General features: G+C 38.1%; 1 protein-coding gene across 3 annotated transcripts in view; it reads left to right on the top strand.

Annotated features, from left to right (window-relative positions):
- USP32 (ubiquitin specific peptidase 32) overlaps positions 1-22,374 on the top strand; it is a 229,520-nt gene that overhangs the window by 37,026 nt on the left and 170,120 nt on the right. For all 3 annotated transcript variants that reach the window (XM_023732684.1, XM_004377840.2, XM_023732685.1), the window contains exon 2: positions 19,179-19,306. In XM_023732684.1, coding sequence (XP_023588452.1) covers positions 19,179-19,306 — 128 coding nt within the window. The remainder of the gene's footprint in view (positions 1-19,178; positions 19,307-22,374) is intronic.

Raw genomic sequence — 22,374 nt, 5'->3', positions numbered from 1 at the left:
GATTTTTCATTGCAAGTGTTTGTATGAGGGAAAAGGGAAACAGCTTAAATGCCCAATAATAAATGAATAGCTAGATAATCTGTGGTATTGTTATATAATGGACTACTGTACAGCACATGTACAGGTTCCTCACGAACACAATTAAGTGTTCTGGAATTCCCATTCTCTGCAGTGTTATCGATAATTTGTTAAGATCCACGCAGTCGAATGCCTATGCGTAGTCAATAAAATACAGGTAGACATTTTTCTGGTATTCTCTGCTTTCAGGCAGGATCCGTCTGACATTAGCAATGATATCTCAGGTTCCATGTCCTCTTCTGAATCCGGCTTGAATTTCTAGCAGTTCCCTGTTGATGTACTGCTGCAACCACTTTTGAATGATCTTCAGCAAAATTTTATTGCGTGATATTAATGATATTGTTCAATAATTTCTGCATTCGGTTGGATCACCTTTTTTTGAATAGGCATAAATATGGGTCTCTTCCAGTTAGTTGGCCAGGTAGCTGTCTTCCAGGTTTCTTGGCATAGACCAGTGAGGGCTTACAGTGCTGCATCCATTTATTGAAACATCTCAGTTGGTATTCTGTCAATCCCTGGAGCCTTGTTTTTTGCCAGTGCCTTCAGTGCAGCTTGGACCTCTTTCTTCAGTACTGTCGGTTCCTGATTATATGGTACCTCCTGAAATGGTTGAATGTTGACCAATTCTTTTTGGTATAGTGACTCTATGTATTCCTTCCATCTTCTTTCAATGCTTCCTGTGTTGTTTAGTATTTTCCCCATAGAATCCTTCAGTATTGCAACTCCAGGCTTGAGTTTTTTCTTCAGTTCTTTCAGCTTGAGAAATGCTAAGCGTGTTCTTCCCTTTTGGTTTTCTAACTCTAGGTCTTTGCACATATGATCATAATACTTTGTCTTCTTGAGCCACTCTTTGAAATCTTCTGTTCAGCTCTCTGACTTCATCATTTCTTCTGTTTGTTTTAGCTACTCTGCATTTAAGAGGAAGTTTCAGAGTCTCTTCTGATATCCATTTTGGTCTTTTCTCTCTTTCCTGTCTTTTTAATGACCTCTTGCTTTCTTCATGTATGATGTCCTTCCGCAGCTCGTCTGGTCTTTGCTCATTAATGTTCAATACATCAAATCTATTCTTGAGATGATCTCTAAATTCAGGTGGGATATACCGAAGGTCATACTTTGGCTGTCCTGGACTTGTTTTAATTTTCTTCAGCTTCAGCTTGAGCTTGCATATGAGCAATTGATTCGTTTTGCGGTCAGCCCCTGCCCTTGTTCTGACTGATGATATTGAGCTTTTCCATCGTTTCTTTCCACAGATGTAGTCGATTTGATTCCTGTGTAGTGAGGTCCATGTGTATAGTTGCCGTTTATGTTGTTAAAAAAAGGTATTTGCAATGAAGAAGTCATTGGTTTGGCAAAATTTTACCATGCGATCTCCGACATCGTTTCTGTCACCAAGCCTGTATTTTCCAACAACGATCCTTCTTCTCTGTTTCCAACTTCCGCATTCCAATCACCAGTAATTATCAGTGCATCCTGATTGCATATTCGATCAACTTCAGACCACAGAAGTTGGTAAAAATCTTCAGTTTCTTCATTTTTGGCCTTAGTGGTTGGTGTGTAAATTTGAATAATAGTTGTATTAACTGGTCTTCCTTGTAGGCATATGGATATTATCCTGTCACTGACAGCATTATACTTCAGGATAGATCTTGAAATGTTCTTTTTGACAGTGAATGTGACACCATTCCTCTTCAATTTGTCATTCCCGGCCTAGTAGACCATATGATTATCCGAACACTTAATTGTGCTCGTGAGGAACCTGTACATAGATCAAGAGGCAGTTGTTGAAAGAGAACAAGGGGATACTGTGTGGTTTAAAGTCAGGAAGGGTGTATGTCAGGGTTGTATCCTTTCACCATACTTATTCAATCTGTATGCTGAGCAAATTATACGAGAAGCTGGACTATATGAAGAAGAATAGGGCAGCAGGATTGGAGGAAGACTCATTAAAAACCAGTGTTATGCAGAGGACACAACTTGCTGAAAGTGAAGAGGACTTGAAGCACTTACTGATGAAGATCAAAAACTATAGCCTTCAGTAGGAATTACACCTCAACATAAAACAAAGATCCTCACAACTGGACCAATAAGCAACATCATGATAAACAGAGAAAAGATTAAAGTTGTCAAGAATTTCATTTTACTTGGATCTACAATCAACACCCATGGAAGCAGTAGTCAAGAAGTGAAACGACACATTGCATTGGGCAAATCTGCTGCAAAAGATCTCTTTAAAAAGCAAGGATGTCATCTGGAAGACTAATGTGTGACTGACCCAAGCCATGGTGTTTTCAGTAGCCTCATATGCATGCGAAAGCTGGACAGTGAATAGGGAAGACCGAGGAAGAATTGACGTATTTGAATTATGGTGATGGCGAAGAATATTGAATATACCATGGACTGCCAAAAGAATGAACAAATCTTTTTTGGAAGAAGTACAGCCAGAATACTTCTTAGAAGCAAGAATGGTGAAACTTCGTCTCATATACTTTGGACATGTTATCAGGAGGGATCAGTCCCTGATGAAGAACATCATTCTTGGTAAAGTAGAGGGTCAACAAAAAAGAGGAAGACCTTCGACGAGATGGATTGACACAGTGGCTGCAACAATGGGCTCCAGCACAGCAAAGATTATGAGGATGGTGTGGGACTGGGTCGTGTTTTGTTCTCTTGTACATAGGGTCACTATGAGTTGGAACCGACTCGATGGCACCTAACAACAACAACATGTAGCACATAAGGGAAGGAGCTAGATATATATGTAATAAGAACAAGTTGCATTATGGTATGTGTAACGTGATACTAAGGAGCCCTGGTGGCGCAGCGGTTAAAGTGCTCGGCCGCTCACCCAAAGGTTGGCAGTTCAAACTCACCAGCCATTCTGAGGGAGAAAGAAATGGCAGTCTGCTTCTGTAAAGATTAACAGCCTTGAAAACCCTATTGGGCAGTTCTACCCTGTCCTTCAGGGTTGCTATAAGTCAGAATCAACTGGATGGCAGTAGGTGGGTAATATCATACTACTGTGTTTCTATGGGTACACCTTTAAAAGAGCATGTAAAAAGATCTGAAAGGGAAGCATTGATTATCTCTTGGGAAAGTGTTGGGGAAGATGGTGGGAGGGAGTGGGACGGGAGGGAGGAGGTTAGTAGGATTTGGTGGTGGTTTTTAGGTCTTAGCCTTATCTGTATATTCTGTTTAAACTTAAAAGAAGAATGCATTCACTTATGCTTGTGTAATTAAAAAGTAATTTAAAAACTTACCTCCAATTACCACCCATCACAACAGCCAGTTTTTTGGTTAGTTTTTTTTCACAGTGTCATCCACTATGTATGATTTTGTATAGTTTTAATAATCTTTATTTTTCATTATATTACAAACATGTTTCCATGTTTTTATGAAGTCTTTATTACCATCTTTGAACCAAAAAAACCCAACCAGTTGCCATTAAGTAGATTCTGTATGTTGGAGCTTTTCAAAGCCCCCTGTGGGCCTCCAGTTTCTCAGTTTTTTGTTTTTGTTTTTGGCCAGCCTCTTGTCAACCTCTTGTTAGCCCCAAGTAGTAATGCTGTCTCATGAAGTTGCAAGGTTAAACAGTTGCCGCTGATTGTTTTTGATAAATGCCCTGGGAATAGTGCTATTTGCACCACCAAACCCATTGCTGTCGAGTCAATTCCAACTCATAGTGACCCTGTAGGACAGAGAACTGCCCCGAAGAGTTTCCAGGGTGCGCCTGGTGGGTTCGAACTGCTGACCTTTTGGTTAGCAGCCTTAGCACTTAACCACTACGCCACCAGGGTTTCCACTGTTTGCACAGAGTGAGTTTAAACACAGTCCCTGAGAATGAGTTCTTTAGCAAGCTACCTGACACGTCATATATTGAGAACTCTCCAGGGATGGGGCTTTTAGGAAGCCGCATGCTACCTCCAGTGGCTGCTGGTTTTCACAGCTACTGTGAGTTGCGAGGTTGTTGGTTTTCAAGGCTACTGCACAGCTGGGGAGAGGGAGATGGGAATAGAGTACGTCAAAGCACCACAAATATTGTTCTTACAGAGATTCAGCCATTTTTCTTGAATAAAGCTCGTTGGATTATTGCAAGCCTTTAGTTGATTTCTAGTGTTCTGAAAAAGTTGAATTTCACAGTTTTTATCTGTATTCTCATTGCTTTTTTGGAAGGATGAATTTTCAGAGATTCTTATTGTACCATTCCAGAAATCAACCTCCTTAAAGTCCTCCCCCCCACCCCCGAGAGAAAATTTCATACAATAAAAGCACATGTCTTAAGGTCAATGAGTTTTGACAAGATATGGAATGTTTCTGTCATCCAAGAAAGTTCATCTGTATCCCTTCCCAGTAAAATCACCCTTACCCGCAGAGGTAACCACTACTCTTATTTTTGTCACCATTGATTAGTTTTGTATGTTCTACTTAACATAAAGGGAATCCCACAGTATTTATTTACTCTTGTATCAGCCCTCTTTTGCTTAATATAATGTCTGTGAGCATTATCTATGTTGTTATGTGTATCTGTAGCTTTTTCCTTATTATTGCTGAATAGTATTTATAATATGAATATTTAAAAATTTTTCTGTGTACATTATCATGGACATTTGGGTCATTTTCTGTTTTTGGCTATTATGAATGAAGTTGTTGTGAACATTTATGTTCAAGTCTTTCTGTGACCATATGTTTTCATTTCTGTTAGGTAAATACCTAGGAGTGAAATTGCAAGGTCAAAGGGTAGGTGTGTGTTTAATTTTATACGAAACTGCTAAACCCTTTTCCAAAGCAGATGTACTTTATTACGTTCCTGTTAGCAACGTATAAAATTTTTAGTTCCTCTACATCATTGCCAGCATTTGGTTTTCTCAGCATTTTTTTTTAATTGTGAAAATATGCACACCAAAACATTTCCCAGTACAACTTCCACATTTACAATTCGGTGATATTGATTACATTTTTCATGTAGTACCACCATTATTGCTGCCCTTTCAAACCATTCCACCACCCTTAACACAAACTCATTGCCCCCCAAACAAGAACTGCCTCTTCCCTGCTCCTTTCCATCCCTGATAACCATTAATAATCTTTGGTTTCTATATATTCACTTTTTTCATTTAAGTGAGATCATACAGTATTTGTCTGCGAGTGACTTATCTTGCTCAGTGTAGTGTTTTCAAGGTTCTATATTGTGGCATGCATCGGAACTTAATTTCTCTTCTCAGCTGTGTAATAGTCCATCGTATGTACTGTATTTTTACACGAATAACATGCGCCTTCTGCGTTTGTTTGCTGGCTGCTCTGTCCCTGCTTGAGTTATTTTTGTAAACACGCTGTGCTAATTTTTTTTTTATAGCAGTATGTGAAAGAGGATTGGCATGGTGATGCTTGTGAGTGGGCCTTATAGGAGGGCAGGGCATGGCTGGCAAACAAATGCAGAAGGCACACATTATTGGCGCAAAATACGGTGTATACCACATTTTGTTTATCCATTCGTTGATGGACATTTTGGTTTTTTCCACCTTTTGGCTATTGTGAAAAGTGCTGCAGTATACTTTGATGTACAGGTTTCTGTTTGCATTCCTACCTTCACTTCGTCTGAGTATATACCTAGGCTTGGGATTGCTGGGTCATATGGTAGTTCTATGTTCAACTTTTTGAGGAACCGCCAAACTGTTTTTTACAGTGGCTGTACCATTTTTCATTCCCACCAGCAATGGGTGAGGGTTCCAGTTTCTCTACAACCTTGCCAACACCTGTTGTTTTCAGTTTTTTTGTTTTTGTTTTTTTGATCATTGCTATTCTAATGGGGTTAAGGTGATAACCTCGTTTTGGTTTTGATTTGCATCTCCCTAATGGCTAATGATGTTGAACATCTATTCAGGTACTTGTTGGCCATTTGAATGAACTGTCTGTTCAAATCCTTTGCCCATTTTTTGATTGGGTTGTCTATTTTTGTTGAGTTGTAGAACCTTTTATATGTATTTTGGATATTAGGCCTTATCTGACAGTATGGTTCCTGAAATTTTTTTCCCAATCTTTAGATTCTCTTTTTATTTTGTTGATAAAGTCTCAGTCTTTTTAATTTCAGCCATTCTAATAGCTGTCTGGCGGTGTCTTATTAATTTGCAATTCCTTGATTACTAATGAGATTGAACACATTTTCCTATTTATTGGAGACTTGAATATCCTCTTTTACGAAATGCTCATTAAGCCATTTTTCCATCCTTCAGTTAGGCTGCTGTCTTTCTAATACATGCTTTAGAGAAAGATAAGAAAGGAGTCTGATACTTAGAGATCATTACCTGTGATGTGAAGATGTTCAGAAGCAATGTAGTGAATGAATACTCTTAAATCTGGCAATGACTATTTTTTTGGTTCATCAGGGATCTTAGCGTGGAAATTTTAGTAATCTCATTTGCTTTTTCTATTTTGATGGACTGAATTCAGAACGGATAGGAAACTTAATTGAATTTAAGCTATAATAGTAGGGCTTATACTTTGGGTTCACAGGGTCAACCATAAGTATATATCTTTCATTTTATCTACCACAGAGACAGTTTATATGAACATTATCTAAAGTCCTGTGAGGTATTACTTTTCTTAGAATAGTATTGCTTAGGGGTCAAAGTCAGTAATTATAGTATTAGCATTGTCCTTGATTAGCAAATCAGTCTTTTGGCCTCAGTTATGAAAATTGGGATCTCCTTTCCTGCCTCATGGAGGTACTGTATAAATTTTAGGTTCTCAGAAGTCCTTTAATCTTTGTAAAAGAATAAATGCATAATCATTTAAAATTTCTCCTTTATATTATCTTATTTAGAGTTAATTTCCTTATATATTTTTTATTAACTCTTGCAATACATATTAACCAATTTAACATCATAAAATGAAAGTCTGCTTTGAAGGAATTGAATCCTTTTGTATTATTAGAAATTCTAGTTTATAGAACAAATGTTAGGCTTGTTTCAGAATTTCTAATACTGTGCCACTTGATTAAAGATTATGAACATGAAGGAAGGTATAAACCTTCAACTTTGCTTTGCCTCTTTTTTATCAGAGACAAAATCATATGACACCATTTAGTCCTAGTTATTTTCTGAAAGTCTGGAAGTGGTTGTGTTCTCTGCAAAGTCACCAGTGGCAAAAAAAACTTGCTGGTTGTAGGCTGCCTCTTGCCTGAGATGTTCCATGTGGGTTGCCCTTTATTATCTACCTGAAGCAGCTGTTGCTGTAGGGAGCCTGCCAGAGGGACTTTTGGTAGGTAAATTCAGTTCAGCCGCACCAAGCCCATTTATAAATTAATGCTCATTGTGATGTCTTTGCTACATTCGGCATCTTGCTTCTTGTCACATGTTTGTAAATTCTTAGCTTACTTTGGCAGCAAAAGGCATATTTCTCAGTGTTTATTTACCTCTGATGTTATCCTCTGATTCACGTTATTAAATTCTCATTAATGCCTTTGGAACCAAACTATTAAAGCAGCAATTTCTTATGCTCTTGCAAAAGTCTGAATGCATGGCACTACTTTGGCTCTGTGGGAGAGATGAAGAAATAGAATACCTGGTCTCCACTCTTTAGAGACTTAATATCTAGTTGGAGAAATGAGTTAAACGTCACATTTGAAAAAGTTGCAATATAAGTAATAGGAATACAGAACACCAGTCTTGTGAAAAACTTAACTTTACAAAAATAAGTTAAAGCTCATGCATTTCATACTCGGATACATATGATTTCTTTAACTGAAGTAAAAAAGGTGTAGTTAAACAGCTAGAGTTCAGAGAATGCCCACAGGAATGAAAACATCCATACTGTCTGCAGAAAAAAGATTGAGAACTACTAGTATAGACAAGAAAAACTAGCCAAGAGTTTAGAGACAGCATTGAGCACTATGCTGTTTTTTTCTTCCTTCTCGTATAGTGTGTTTGTTTTATATGGTTATTAAAAGTATGTACTTTTATTTTCCTTTCAAGAGCAATGAGTTCTAGTCCCTTCACAAGACCCTGCATAAGCCATTTAGCTTCTCTATCCAAATCAGAAAGGAGGACTTGACCTATTTATTATTGGTACTGTAGAAATGTAAATATAATGTAAAATATTCAAATTCTCTTATAGACTTCATCTTCATCAATGATACCCACAATACTTGTGGACCAGACAGACACTTAGAAATCATTGTAAATCCTTTTTTCTTATCTTTTCATAGCTAATTGTGCATTGAAACCTGTTCAGTCATCTTTATCATTATATTTCTTGAATCTACCTCTTTTTATCTTACCTCCTTCATCTCTTCTCTGAACTAATGCAGTAGCCTCTCAACTGTTCTCTATACGCCCAGTCTGGCACTTTCCCAATCTGTTTAACACATTGACACCGGGGTGAACATAAATGTGATTGTTACTTCCTTGCTTAAAACCCGGGAATGGATTTTTTTGTGTGACTTAGAGTGTCCTTCCCTAAACCTGCACTTGGATGTATATTAAACAGAAAACAATAGCTTAAATAAGATTTTTTTAAAAAACAAACCCAAACCCATTGCTGTCAAGTTAATTCCGACTCATAGCGACCCTATAGGACAGAGTAGAACTGCCCCCATAGGGTTTCTCAGACTAAATCTTTACAGGAGCAGAATGCCACATCTTTTTTCTGCAAAGTGGCTGATGGGTTTGAACTGCCGACCTTTTGGTTAGCAGCTGAACACTTAACCACTGTGCCACCAGGACTTCTTTTAAATAAGATGGAGGGTTTATTTTTCTCACACATAAATCTGCATATAGGATATCCTGGAGTTGTATGGCAGTTCCGTGGTCATCTAGACTTACTTCTTTTCAACCTCACCATCCTTAGTGCATGGCTTTTAATTCAAGCCCACTCATAACTTGAATTGTTGGAAGCATTGCTTCTGAGTTCCAGGTGGGAAGAAGGCATAAGGCAAAAGGATATTATTTGCCAGCTATCTGTCACCTTTTAAGGAACCTTCTTGAAAGTTCTCCCTAGCAACTTCTATTACATTTCATTGGCTATTACTAGTTGCAAGGGAAGCTAGGAAGTATAGTCTCTTAGTTGGGAACGTTATCTTCTTGCATAAAGCCAAGGGTCTGTTATGTATGCCAGTTATCAACTTCATTTCCTATAGTCCTGCCTCTTGCACCTTCTACTCCATTTATATCAAACTACTTGCAGTTCCCTGATTATCCATGCTAATTTATGCTTTTGTACATGGTTTCCCTTCGTGGAATAAAATACCTCTGTACCCTTTCTTGTCAGGTGAACCACTTTCATTTGCCACCCAGTATATTCTGACTCATGGCAACCCCATGTGTGTCAGAGTAGAATTGTGCTCCACAGGGTTGTCAAGGCTTGATCTTCTGGAAGTAGATCACCAGGCCTTTCTTCTGAGGTGCCTCTGGGTAGACTCAGACCTCCAACCTTTTGATTAGCAGTAGAGTTTGTTAACCATTTGCATCTCACAGGGACTCTACTCTTCCTTTAAACCCCAGGTCAAGAGTTACTACCTCTTAGAAGCCTTTCTTGATCACCAACTCAGAATGAATCCCTCCCTGTTTTGGGCCCCCTCTATAATACTTCCACTTTAACATTTCCTACCTGGTATTGCAGTTATTTTATTATGTGCCATCTTCTCTATTAAGTTTTGAAATTTTAGAATTTTATAACTTACTAATCTTGACCCTGCCTGATATATAGTAGGCATTTAATAAATGTTTGTTGTAGAAAATCAAAAGTACAGTTTTAAAACAGCTAGGGGCAGTGGTGACACTAGGGGAGTGTGGGGGGTACGGACCACATGAGGTGACGCTATCAGAGGGGTGATACCAAAATGACTGTCTAAGGCCTATGAAACAAACAATAACACACGTAGTTCAACCATGTATACGGGACTAAGTGGACACACCAGCCCAGGGGCAAGGATGAGAAGACAGGAGGGAATAGGAAAGCTGGATAAATGGAAATGGGGAACCCACAGTCAAGAAGGGAAGAGTGTTGATGTATTGCAGGGTTGGCAACCACTGTCACAAAATAATATGTATATTAATTGTTTAATGGGAAACTAATTTGCTTTGTAAACTTCCACCTAAAGCACAATAAAAAAAATTACAAAATGACTGTCTATAAAATTTTCGTGCAGTATTTCAGCAGAAAATTTACTCTTTTTTAGAAAAAATCCCTGTAATTAGGTGTAACAACAAGAAAGTTTTTCATAAGCCCAGCTTACATGTATCAGTATACCTACAAGGCTAAAACCTAATTTACTTTTTGAACCTTCTAATGTGCTCTAGTCAGAGCTGTCATTATTACCCAATTACATTGATGCTTCAAGTCACATGGTTTTGTCTGCACGCTCTGCAAGCTAAGCACGTGCTGTTGTTGTAGTTGCTGCCGGTGTTTTTATAGTTGCTGATTTTCCCAAATTTTCTGGTGTTTTGGCTTCAGTATTGTGGTAAGTAGTACGAGGGAAGCGATACCATGAGTTACCGCACTGGGTGACACCAACCTAGTGATGCCACTGGCTAGGAGGAATGTTTTTCTCTTAGGCCACACGCAAATAGGAACTACCCCTTGGAACTACAGAACACGAATATGTATGGTATATGGACGACAACATTAAAAAACTATGGAATTTGAGAAAGTTCTGAAATCCAAGAGTCAATGCTTGGAAGATATTTACTGCTTAAAACGAAATTAAACTGAATTAGTCTCGATAGCTCTGCCTTATAAATGGATTTTTGTAAATGAATTTTTTTTTTTTTTGCAGATTATGCCCTCCCCACCCCCCTTTAAAAATATTGTAAAACAAAACAGGTATAATTCTCATTAGCTTTGTTTCATTTTTGATTTTCTTTCCCAGGGATAGTATGTCCATTCCCTTGATAAGTTGTACTTCATTATAGAAGTTGACTATGGGAAAAGAGAAATTTTTTAAACTTCCAGTAAGAAAGGCTCTAGATAGACTCTAGAGCCTCTTATCAGGGAGTCACTCAAAACTGGCCTAATTTTTTTGTCCTTTTGCCTCAGACTATATTTCTTGTCTTTCTTTCTTCTTTTTTTTAAAAATAGTATTCTTTAGGTAGATCTTAGATACTAAAGTTGTTTGTGAAGAAGTAGACTAGGCTAGTCACAATTTTTGAAATGGCGCCCTGAGATGTACTACCTATGGAATTTTGATCTTTCTTAATTGGGTAGCAGGTCACATGGCTTTGTCCTATGTCCTTTCCTCCCAGTTTATTTTTTATCTTCTCGAAGGTGTTAGGTTGGAAGTTTAAATCTTTAGTTTGGCAGCTCTAGCTTTGGCTAGAGATAATCTCCTACTATGGTTTATTCCTGAAGGATAGTTGTACCGTCCATTTTTAAGCCAACTTCTTTAGTAGCACTCCTTTTTGCTGGAGTGCCATTTTCTTCAATACTTGTTTACCTCAGCTGTCTTGTAGGGATTTGTAAATATTTAAAAGGGGAGTACAGTTGTCCCTCAGTATGCACAGGGCATTGGTTCCAGGACCCCCGTGGATACCAAAATTGGAGGATGCTCAACTCCCTTATATAAAATGGCATAGTATTTTCATATAACCTATGTACATCCTCCTGTATACTTTAAATCATCTCTAGATTACTTACAATACCTAATACAATGTAAATGCTATGTAAATAGTTGTTATACTGTATTTAGGGAATAATGACAAGACAGGAGGAGTGCTGGAGAGAGACTGAGAATCTGTGAAATGGTGGGAGGCTATAGCAGGGTGTGCTAACACGTCATTTCGTTTGCACGGATTCAGCATTGTGCTTGGTGCATGGCAAATTCAAGTTTTACTTTGGGAGACTTTTTTTTTTTCCCTCCAAGTATTGTTGATCCATGGTTGGCTGAATCCACAGATGTGGAACCCATGGATATGGAGGGCCAACTATATATGATGTAAAATTCTTCAGGTACCTATGAGGGGGAAAAAAACACAATGCAAATGTAATACTTAGTATTCTTGTACATGGCAGATATATTTTGAAAAAACAATATCTTCCATATACATGCTTCTTACAATGTGACTTGGGCACTTCACTCATTGAGAATTGCTGCATATGGTCCCTCCCCTTGAATCTGTGCAGGTTTATGACTACAGTAGAAGTGACACTCTTGTTATTTCCATTTTTTCTTTAGGGATACCAATTAAATGTATGTTGATTTCCTTTGTCTCTTTTGTCTAATATTTTCTGTCTAATTTTTTTTAACTTTGTTAACTTTCTTATCCTGTTTTGCTTATTTTTCTCAATTTTGTCCTCTATTTCTGTTTCTCTTTTCATTTGTAACTATGTTGAGTGAGTCCTGCATCATTTCTTTGTTTGGCCAAGTAGCAGATGGTGGACGTTTTGGTCAATATTTTCCCATAATGCTGGAGATCTCAAACAGAAGCCCTGTGGCTCTTTTCCTCCATTATCAGAAAATTAAATGGAGGAAGAGTGGGTTTGTATTAAGGAAAAATGATGTATGTCTCTCTACACTTTCTTTTTTTAAAATACAAACTTTTTTTCCATGTGGAGTATGTTATATCTGTGTGAACACTGAACACTTAATAAACAAACAACAAAAAAAAAACAAACCCGTTGCCATCAAGTCAATTCCAACTCATAACAACCCAATAGGAAAGAGTAGACCTGCCCTTTAGGGTTTCTAGGCTGTAATCGTTATGGATGCAGACTGCCACATCTTTCTCCCACAGAGCGACTGGTGGGTTTGATCCACTGAGCTTTTGGTTAGCAGCCGAGAACTTAACTGGTGAGCCACCAGAGCTCCTAATAGAACTCTTAAAACTCTTAAAAGGTTTGCTTTTTCAGTGGCTTCCAGATTTGAATACGCAATTTAAAATTTTTACACCTTACTATATCTTTTTCATGTTGTCACCAGAATAACTCCTGAAAAAGTATAAATACATTAGCATGTTTATCACCCTCTTAGATATTCCTTCTACTTTTCTTTCCATATTTATCTCTCTTGCAGTCACCACACCTTACATTCCGGTCTCTCAAACCATCCTCTGCAAACGTACTAACATCTTCTGGTCCCTGTACCATTGCATATTCCCTTCTTGGTGCTTGACATATTCTTGCTGTTTGTCTTGCACTCTTTCCTTGATTTTCTAGTATGACAATTACCCTCTTTTATGAAACTTTTCTAGATTCTTTCCCTGTAATGTTTTCTTTTTCTGTACTCCAATAGCACTGGTTTTTACCTTTTAGGCTATTTATTACATTTTGCCTTGTATTACCACCACATGTCTGTTAGTTTGTCATACTGTGGTGGTTTGCGTGTTGCTGTGACATTGGAAGCAATGCTACCTGTATTTCAAATACCAGCAGGGTCACCTGTGCTGGATAGGTTTCAGTGAGGCTTCCAGACTAAGACAGACCAGGAAGAAGGACCTGGCAGGCAGTCTACTTCTGAAAAAATTGCCAGTGAAAACCTTATGAATAGCAGAGAAACATGGTATGATATAGTGCTGAAAGATGAGCCCCTCAGGTGGCGGGCACTCAAAATATGACTGGGGAAGACCTGTCTCCTCAAAGGAGAGTCAGCCTTAATGTTGTGGATGGAGTCAAGCTTCTGGGACCTTCATTTGCTGATGTGGCACAACTCAAAATGAGAAGAAACAGCTGCAAACATCCATTAATAATTGGTACGTGGGACGTACGAAATATGAATCTAGGAAAACTGGAAGTCATCAAAAATGAAATGGAACATATTAAGATCACTATCCTAGGCATTAGTGATCTGAAATTGACTGGTATTGGCCATTTAGAATCAGACAGTCATATGGTCTACTATGCCGGGAATGACAGATTAAAGAGGAATGGCGTCGCATTCATCATCAAAAAGAACATTTCAAGATCTATCCTGAAGTACAGTGCTGTCAGTGATTGGATAATAGCCATACATATGCCCACAAGGAAGACCAGTTAATATTATTTTTCAAATTTACCCACAAGCCGCTAATGACAAAGATGAGGAAATTGAAGATTTTTACCAACTTCGGTGGTCTGAAATTAATCAGACATGCAGTCAAGATGCATTGATAATTACTGGTGATTGGAATGCAAAAGTTGGAAACAGGAAGGATCGGCAGTTGGGAAATACGGCCTATGTGATAGAAGCAATGATGAAGATCCCATGATAGAATTTTGCATGACCCAAGTCTTACTTGTTGCAAATACTTTTTTTTCAACAACATAAATGGTGACTATACACGTGTATCTCACCAGATGAAAAACACAGGAATCAAATTGACTACATTGTGGAAAGAGACAGTGGAGATATCATCAGTCAGAAAAAAGCCAGGGGCCTGCTCTGGAACAGACTGTCAATTGCTCATATGCAAATTCAAGTTGAAGCTGAAGAAAATAAAAACAAGTCCGTGAGAGCCAAAATATGACCTTGAGAATATCCCACCTGAATTTGGAGACCATCTCAAGAATAGATTTGATGCATTGAACACTAATGACCGAAGACCAGATGAGTTGTGGGATTACATCAAGGACATCATATATGAAGAAAGCAAAAAGTCATTAAAAAGACAGGAAAGAAAGAAAAGACCAAAATGGATGTCAGAAGAGACTGATACTTGCTCTTGAACGTTGAGTAGCTAAAGCGAATGGAAGAAATGATGAGGTAAAAGAGCAGAACAGAAGATTTCTCTCAGTCTCTGCCCTGCTCAGGCAAGTGTTACAGCTTTTTAGCTCTGCCAACAAGTGCCTGGAAGCACCTCACTCTGCCAGCAAGCCTCCTGCCCAAAGGCATTTAGCTCTCTCTTGCTTTGTGGGTTTGCAAGCCCACTGCAACTGTGTCTCACTGGACTTCTGGTTCCTGCCTCCCATGCTGCTGCCACTTCACTGTTACAACTCTCTCTCTCCTGTGTTTAGGATGCTCTCAGCACAAGGATCCAGAGTCCAAACGATGTGCTTTACCCCAGGCCCTTTTTGATAGTAGTGAGGTCCCCCTCAACCTCTGTGCAGTTGGCCCTTATGTAAGCCTGCTTCTTGTAAATTTCAAGTCCTGGCCCTTCTACCAGACCACAAACTGACCAATCCCCTTGTTAGGACAACATCACTTAATTTGCATAGTAGTAGGCCAGTTCCTGCAAGATCCCTTAATCCTATTGGGTGGTTTTACACACCCTATTTACATAGTAGACTATCCAATCCCCTTAAGGGTTTGGCTCACCCAGTCATTTTGGCAGAATTATAAACCCAAGACCAGAAAAGCTGTATATAAAAGAAACCCACTGCACTGTAGTTGTTTCTTCATTTTTATTGCTGAGTAGTATTCCATTGTATGGATATACCACAATTCATCTGTTTGTGGACAACAAGGTTGTTATTTCCAGTTTTTTGTCTATTATTAATAAAGCTGCTGTGTGCATTTTGGTACGATATTTTTATTTCTCTTGGTAAATAACAAGGAGTGAAATTGCTGGGTTGTAGAGTAAGTGTATATTTATAAGAAAGTGCCACACTGCCCATTTATTTTTAAGAGTGACGTTTTACAAAGTTGATTGACAGGCTTGTTGTATTTGAATATATTGCTTGTTGACTTGTGGATTTTTCTGTTGGGTAATTAGTTGGGAACCCAGGCATTTCTATAGGGAGAGCTGAAAACCTCCCCTCCCCACATGTTAGAAGCAGTACGTCTTTGTTCTGGGATCATTTACTTTCTTCAGAGAAGAATCCTCTTTTATTCTGCCTAGGTGATAACCTATGCCACATCAGGGCAAGGGACGGAGGCTAGATGTCAGTGCTCACTTAATCTTTACCCTTTTCCATACAGCTCCTCATTATCCTGTCTCCAAGTCTCAGCTGAATCTGGTGTTCCCATGTTTGAAGCATTTCTGTCTCAGTTTCTCCAGAGAATATTTGTGTGATCTAAAACTTTGGTGTGAAAGGGGAGGAGCGGGGAGGACTAGATGGCAGATCGGTGCCTGACTGTGCCATATGGGACAAGGGACCTGAGAGTCTAACCATTCCTTATACAGACTTTCAACCAATCTCTTTTTTTTCAACCCTCCTGTTACACCTCTGCCTTTTGTAGTAATTAGTACCATCAGTTCCTGAGTCTTTTTGGAGCTCTCGACAGGGTGAATTGGATTGCTTCTTGTTTGCATTTCTCAGCTGCTGGTGCTTAGGTTTCAACTTTTCTTTAGCTTGGTTGGATCAGTCACCACTCCTGTAGACTCTTAATGTCCTCCAGAAAATAATTGTCTCTTAGGTCATCAGTTCTCTCTTCTTTTATTCTGTTTGTCCTCGTGAGTTTATATTCTTTTTTTTATTGTTGTAGCTTTAGTGAGGTCTTGAGAGGGAAAGAGAAGGAGAAGAGAGAAGAGGTAAAAATACATGTGTTCAATTTTCCATGTTTTTGCCGAAACTGCTCTTTCTTTCTAAAATTAAAGTAACTACATTAATAGTATGCTATCTTACTTTAAAGCTTACTGGACTTGATTCTATTCTGTTTTTCTTTCTTAAGTTTTTATTTTTTAAATTTGCAAAGTTTCAGAAAACTTGAAATGTTTTTACAGATAAACACTTTTATGTATTCTTTTTCTATATATTAACCAAATGTTAGTCTGTTTGAGTAAATAAAAATACTCTTTATTTTCAGTAAATATGGATCTATGGAACATTTTAGTCTCTAATATTCTATTTTGAGAGTATACCGTAGTTTATTCAACCTGTTCTCTGTTGATGGACGTTGTTTGCTTTTTATAAATGTTTTAAAAAGCTTGTTTATGTGTACATTTCCTTCCAATATAAATGAATAATTTCCTTAATCATGAGATTGCTATTTTTTTAACATATTATCAAACAGTTCTTCAAATAATCTATAACCAACAGTATATGAAACTATCATAGTGTATTCTTATGGTTGATTTTTTTTCTCCACTAGACTATGAGCAACCTAATTTATTAGAAAAGCTATTAATGAAAATTAGACATCTTGAAGAAATACATTTTCCAGTAGTTGAAGTCATATCTTCTCCGTTACTGTAATTTATGACACAGGATTTTTCTCTTTTTCACTTTTGCATTCTAAACAGGAAAAAAAAAATCAAATTAGTGTATTTAGGAGATGTTAATAACTATAATTCCAGTTTTAATGAATTAAGCACCTCGTATTCACAATTTAGCTACTTATTCAAGTATTAGATCTTATGTTTTATCATTGCCCTACATGTTGTTGAACCTATCATCCCTCCCTCCTTACCACAGACATTTATTGGGTGATTAGCTATGTGCCAGGCACTCTTCAGTCTTTATCTTGCTGGTCCTTTCTGTTTTACTTGAGAATGTCAATTAGTCCCTTCTTCCTGGCTTTTGGAGATCACACTCTCTTTTTTTCTCCTTCTGTCCTTCTATTTCTTACCAGCCTCCTTTGAGCATTTTTGTTCTTGCTCTGCACACACTGTAAGCATTGGTTTCTTTCAGTTTTGTCTCTGTCTTACTGTGTTTCTTATTTGTGGTTTTAATTGCCACCTGTGGGCTGATGACTCCCATCAAACCTCTCCTAAGCTTTACACTTAGATTCTAAAAACCAGTGGATACCTAAGGTTCCTCATATCCAGTATGGCCAAAATGGAGTTTAACATCTTTTCTTCCTGATTTGTTCTTTTTCTTATGTTCCCTGTTCACATGATAACACCACCATCCTTCAAGTTTCCCAGGATAGAAACCTGGGTATTATTCTAGATTACTTCTACTCTAAGTCAAGCTTCAAGTTCTGTTGACTTTTCCTCCTAGATTGTTCCCAGTTTTGGCTCCTCCTTTTTCTCTTGTAGTAGCAGTTCTACTTACTGCTTCTAGGTTTTTTCCCGCCTAAGTTCTGTTCTCTACACTGCTGGTAGACTGAGCTATATGAATTGTATTAGTTCCTTCCAACGTTAAGCCCAAACTCCTTATTTGACAGAAAAGAATCTCTATGACTTGGTCTCACTGCCTCTCTAGGTTTATTATTTACTACTCCCTGCCTTACTGATTTTGCTCTAGTAACACAGTTCTCCATATACTCTGTACATCGTTGAACTTCTGAAACAAAATATAATCTCTGCCTGATATGCCCTTGTCATTCTCCCCCCCCCCCCCTTGGTTTATCCTTTAAGATTTAATGTAATCCTCCTCTCTTTCCAGAAGTGTTCTCTGTTTCCCTACCATGGGCCCAGGGTACCATTTCTGTGCCTCCATTGTGATCATTGCACTAACCATATAATAAAACAAACAAACCATACCTGTTGCTGTTGAGTCAATTCCGACTCATAGCGACCCTATGGGACAGAGTAGAACTGCCCCATAGGATTTCCAAGGAGTGGCTGGTGGATTTGAACTGCCGACTCTCAACCACTGTGGCACCAGGGCTCCAGATAATACTAAGGGGTATTTATTTCTCTGTCCTTGTAGAAAGAGATTGTTTTTTGCAGTTTCCAGTCAGGGCTCCATGTAATATTAAGAGGCATTTATGTCTCTGCCCTTGTAGAAAGAGATTGTTTTTTACAGTTTCCAGTCTTCAAAGCCTAAAATAAAGTAGTGGCTCAGTAATTTTATTTTAGATGTCCAAAATTTTTAGATTGTTAGTATAATCTATTTATAGATTATTTTCATTTTAAATGATGGCAAAATCTAAGCTAAACTTGGTGAGTATCCTCTACATGGATGGATGTGTGCTCAAGGAGTACAGATAATATAAATTTTATCCTGTAGGAAATGAGCCTATTGCTGCTGAAAACATCAATGTTAGAATCAGATGCCATTTAGCCTGTTTGCTAAGTTGAAGCATTTTGTTACCTGTTTCTTACCCCTGCCTAAAATTTGTATGGGTATTTTAAAGATCTGTCTTTTGAAAATAACAGATCAAGAATTTTCGTGTTTATTTTCTAGATCAGATATGAAAATATTAGAGTTATGGCAAGAAAATATCTTTGGATTTTTTTTTTTAACTTATCTGAAAAGAGAAGTAATATTTGTCAGTTTTCCTTAGGAATTGGTTTGAAAAAATCTGAAGAACGTGAGAGTCTTCTTTTCTCTCCTGGTTTTTTAACCTATGTTCTATTTCTGAATTGCAGTTACAGATGTAGAGCTGAAACGACTGAAAGATGCCTTCAAGAGAACCTGTGGACTCTCCTGTTACATGGGCCAGCACTGCTTCATCAGGGAAGTGCTTGGAGATGGAGTGCCTCCAAAAGTTGCTGAGGTAATCTTTATAACTCAGGTTTTCCTTTGAGATAGTTATCCACTACCCTGAACCCTTGAGGGGCCTCCTGGCCTTAACAGATTTAATCTTCCCAAAGCTATTTTTGTTGCCCAGGAGGTAAACAGGTCTTGTTTTAGATGTCAATATGGCTGTGTTCTTAGGGGCCAAATTGGAGTACTGCAGAGCTGTGATCCTCCTTTTGTACTTCTGAACTTTAATAGCCACTGATTGTGATTACAGGACCATTTGTGTGACTGACTTTTATTCTTACATACGTCATCTCTGACACATTATTTTTATATTTAGAGTTGTTTTTTTTTAATTGTACTTTAGGTGAAGGTTTACAGAACAACTATTTTCTCATTAAACAGTCAGTACACATATTGTTTTATGACATTGGTTAACAACCCCACGACATGTCAACATGCTCGCTTCTCGGCCTTGGAGGGACTTTTTTTTTTTTTTGGTGAAAATATACATAGCCAAAGATACACCATTTCAAAATTTTCTGCATGTACATTTCAGTGATGTTGATTACGTTCTTCTAGTTGTGCTGCTATTCTTACTTTAGATGAAGGTTTGCAGAACAAAATAGTTTCTCATTAAACAGTACACGTATTGCTCTGTGACAATCGTTAAGAACCGCACTACATGTCAACACTGTCCTTACTCAACCTTGAGTTCCCTATCACCAGCTTTCCTGTCCCCTTCTGCCTTCTAGTCCTTGTCCCTGGACTGCTGTGCCTCATTAGCCCCGTTTTGTTTATGGGGCTGTCCAATCCCCAGCTGAACAGTGAACCTCGTGAGTGACTTCACTACTGAGCTAAAACGATGTCCAGGGGCCATACTCTCGGGATTTCTCCAGGCTCTGTCAGTCCAGTAAATCTGGCCCTTTTTGTGTGTGTTAGAATTTTGTTCTACATCCTTCTCCAGCTCTGTCCAGAACGCTCTGTTGTGATCCAGGTCAGAGCAGTCAGTGGTGGTAGCCGGGCACCTTCTAGCTGCACTGGACTCAGTCTGTTGGAGGCCTTGGTAGCTGTGGTCCATTAGTCCTTTGGACTAATCTTTTCCTTGTATCCTGTTCTCTTCATTGACCCTTGCTCCCAAAGGAATGAGACCAGTGGAGTATCTTAGATGGCTGTTCACAGACTTTTAAGACCCCAGATGCTACTCGCCAAGGTAGAATGTAGAACATTGTCTTTATAAACTGTGTTATGCCAGTTGAGCTAGATGTTCCCTGAGACCATGGTCCCCACAGCCCTCCGCCCAGCAATTCAGTCCCTCAGGGAGTTTGGATGTGTCTGTGGAGCTTCCATGACCTTTCCTTGTACAAGTTGTGCTGGTTTCCCCAGTATTGTGTACTGTCGTACCCTTCACCAGAGAGTGTGTTTTATAAATTTTGTGTTAAAGAAAACCCATATGGTAAAACCTAGCTAATTATATAAAATTAAATGTTATAAGTGAAACACTAACTTACTGGAACTCCTAAAGGCTCATTTAAATTCTAAAATTTTTAGGTAGAGATAAAATATCCTAAGTTGATATAAGTATTTTCTTTCTAAAAATGATAAGATTTACTCTTTTATAGTTATATATACAGATATGCATTGTGTCATTTTAAATGTGAAATGAGAATAAAATAAAACAGTGAACATTATTGTAGGAGCTTTAAGCTTGGTATATTATATAGACCTTAATTTGTCATTTCTAATAAATGACAATTTCTATTTCTAACCTGTGTTGTGTACTTTTGAACCTTGCAGTTTACATAGTATAGAGATTACATTTATTGTTATTGTTTTGTGTTTTAAATTTTTTTGGGGAGGAGGATATATGTTGTTATTTCTGTTACATGTATTGTTATGTAAAATTATGTACTTTCATGTTGTGCTATTCTTTCATATTTATGATGGGGTAGCATTTTTCCTAAGATTATTTATTGAGTTCCCTGTTTTAGTATAATTAATCTTCTGATTTTCTTTTAATCTTTTTGTCTTTAAGTGCTAGTATGATATAAAAGCTTGGAATTTAGGATTTTCTATTTTTGAGTATAACTATTAGTGTAATATGGTATATATGTAAGTTGCCAGTTAGAGGAAGGGACTTAAACTAAGTCTGTGCTAGTTCATGTAAGATATTTCCAAATTCAAATATGTCCTAACTTCAGCCTCTCTCCCCTAAGCTCCTTTCTTACAGTCCAAACTGTCAGGCCCACTGTAATTTATGTTGATGGGAAAAACTTAGGTCAGATTATCTAACCCATCTCTTTTTATATGTGTAGATGTGTGTGTGTGTGTGTGTGTGTGTGTGTGTGAGCTCTGATGGTGCAGTGATTAAGAGCTTGGCTGCTAATCAAAACGTCGACAGTTCAAATCCACCAGCTGCTCCTTGGAAACCTTATGAGACAGTTCTACCCTGTCATATAGGGTCACTAAGAGTCAGAATCGACTCAGTGGCTATGGGTTTATTTATTTATTTTGTGTGTGTGTGTGTGTGTGTGTGTGTGTGTGTGTGTGTGTGTGTGTGTATCTATACATATATATGTTCTTGTTAACTGTCATGGATTTGGCCCCTACTTGTAGTTGACCCCATGCACAGTGGTGTCAGACCATTGTAGTCCATAGGGTTTTCATTGACTGATTTTCAGAAGTAGATTACCAGGCCTTTCTTCCTAGTTTGTCTTAGTCTGGAAGCTCTGCTGTTCAGCATCATAGCAACATGCTGGCGTCTACTGACAGATGAGTGGTGGCTACACTTGAGGTGCATTGGCTGGGAATCTAAACTGGGTTTCCCACATGGAAAGCGAGAAGTCTTACCACTGAACCACACTGCTCTCATTGACCCATATCGTTTTATGTATGCACGTATATACACCAATTAACATACATCCGTTCAGATACTTGGCTATTTTTCAATTGGGTTGTCTTTTCATTATTGAGTTGCAAGAGTTCTTTATACATTCCAGATACAAGTCCCTTGTAAGATACATGATTTGCAGATATTTTCTCCCATTCTCTGCGTTGTTTTTCACTTTCTTGATGATGTCCTTTGAAGCATAAAAGTTTTTA

The sequence above is a fragment of the Trichechus manatus genome, unplaced genomic scaffold (genome assembly GCF_000243295.1).
Source record: "Trichechus manatus latirostris isolate Lorelei unplaced genomic scaffold, TriManLat1.0 scaffold00054, whole genome shotgun sequence".
Lineage (NCBI taxonomy): Eukaryota > Metazoa > Chordata > Mammalia > Sirenia > Trichechidae > Trichechus > Trichechus manatus.
The sequence above is the reverse complement of the archived record's forward strand: the minus strand, read 5'-3'. Positions and strand labels throughout refer to the sequence as shown.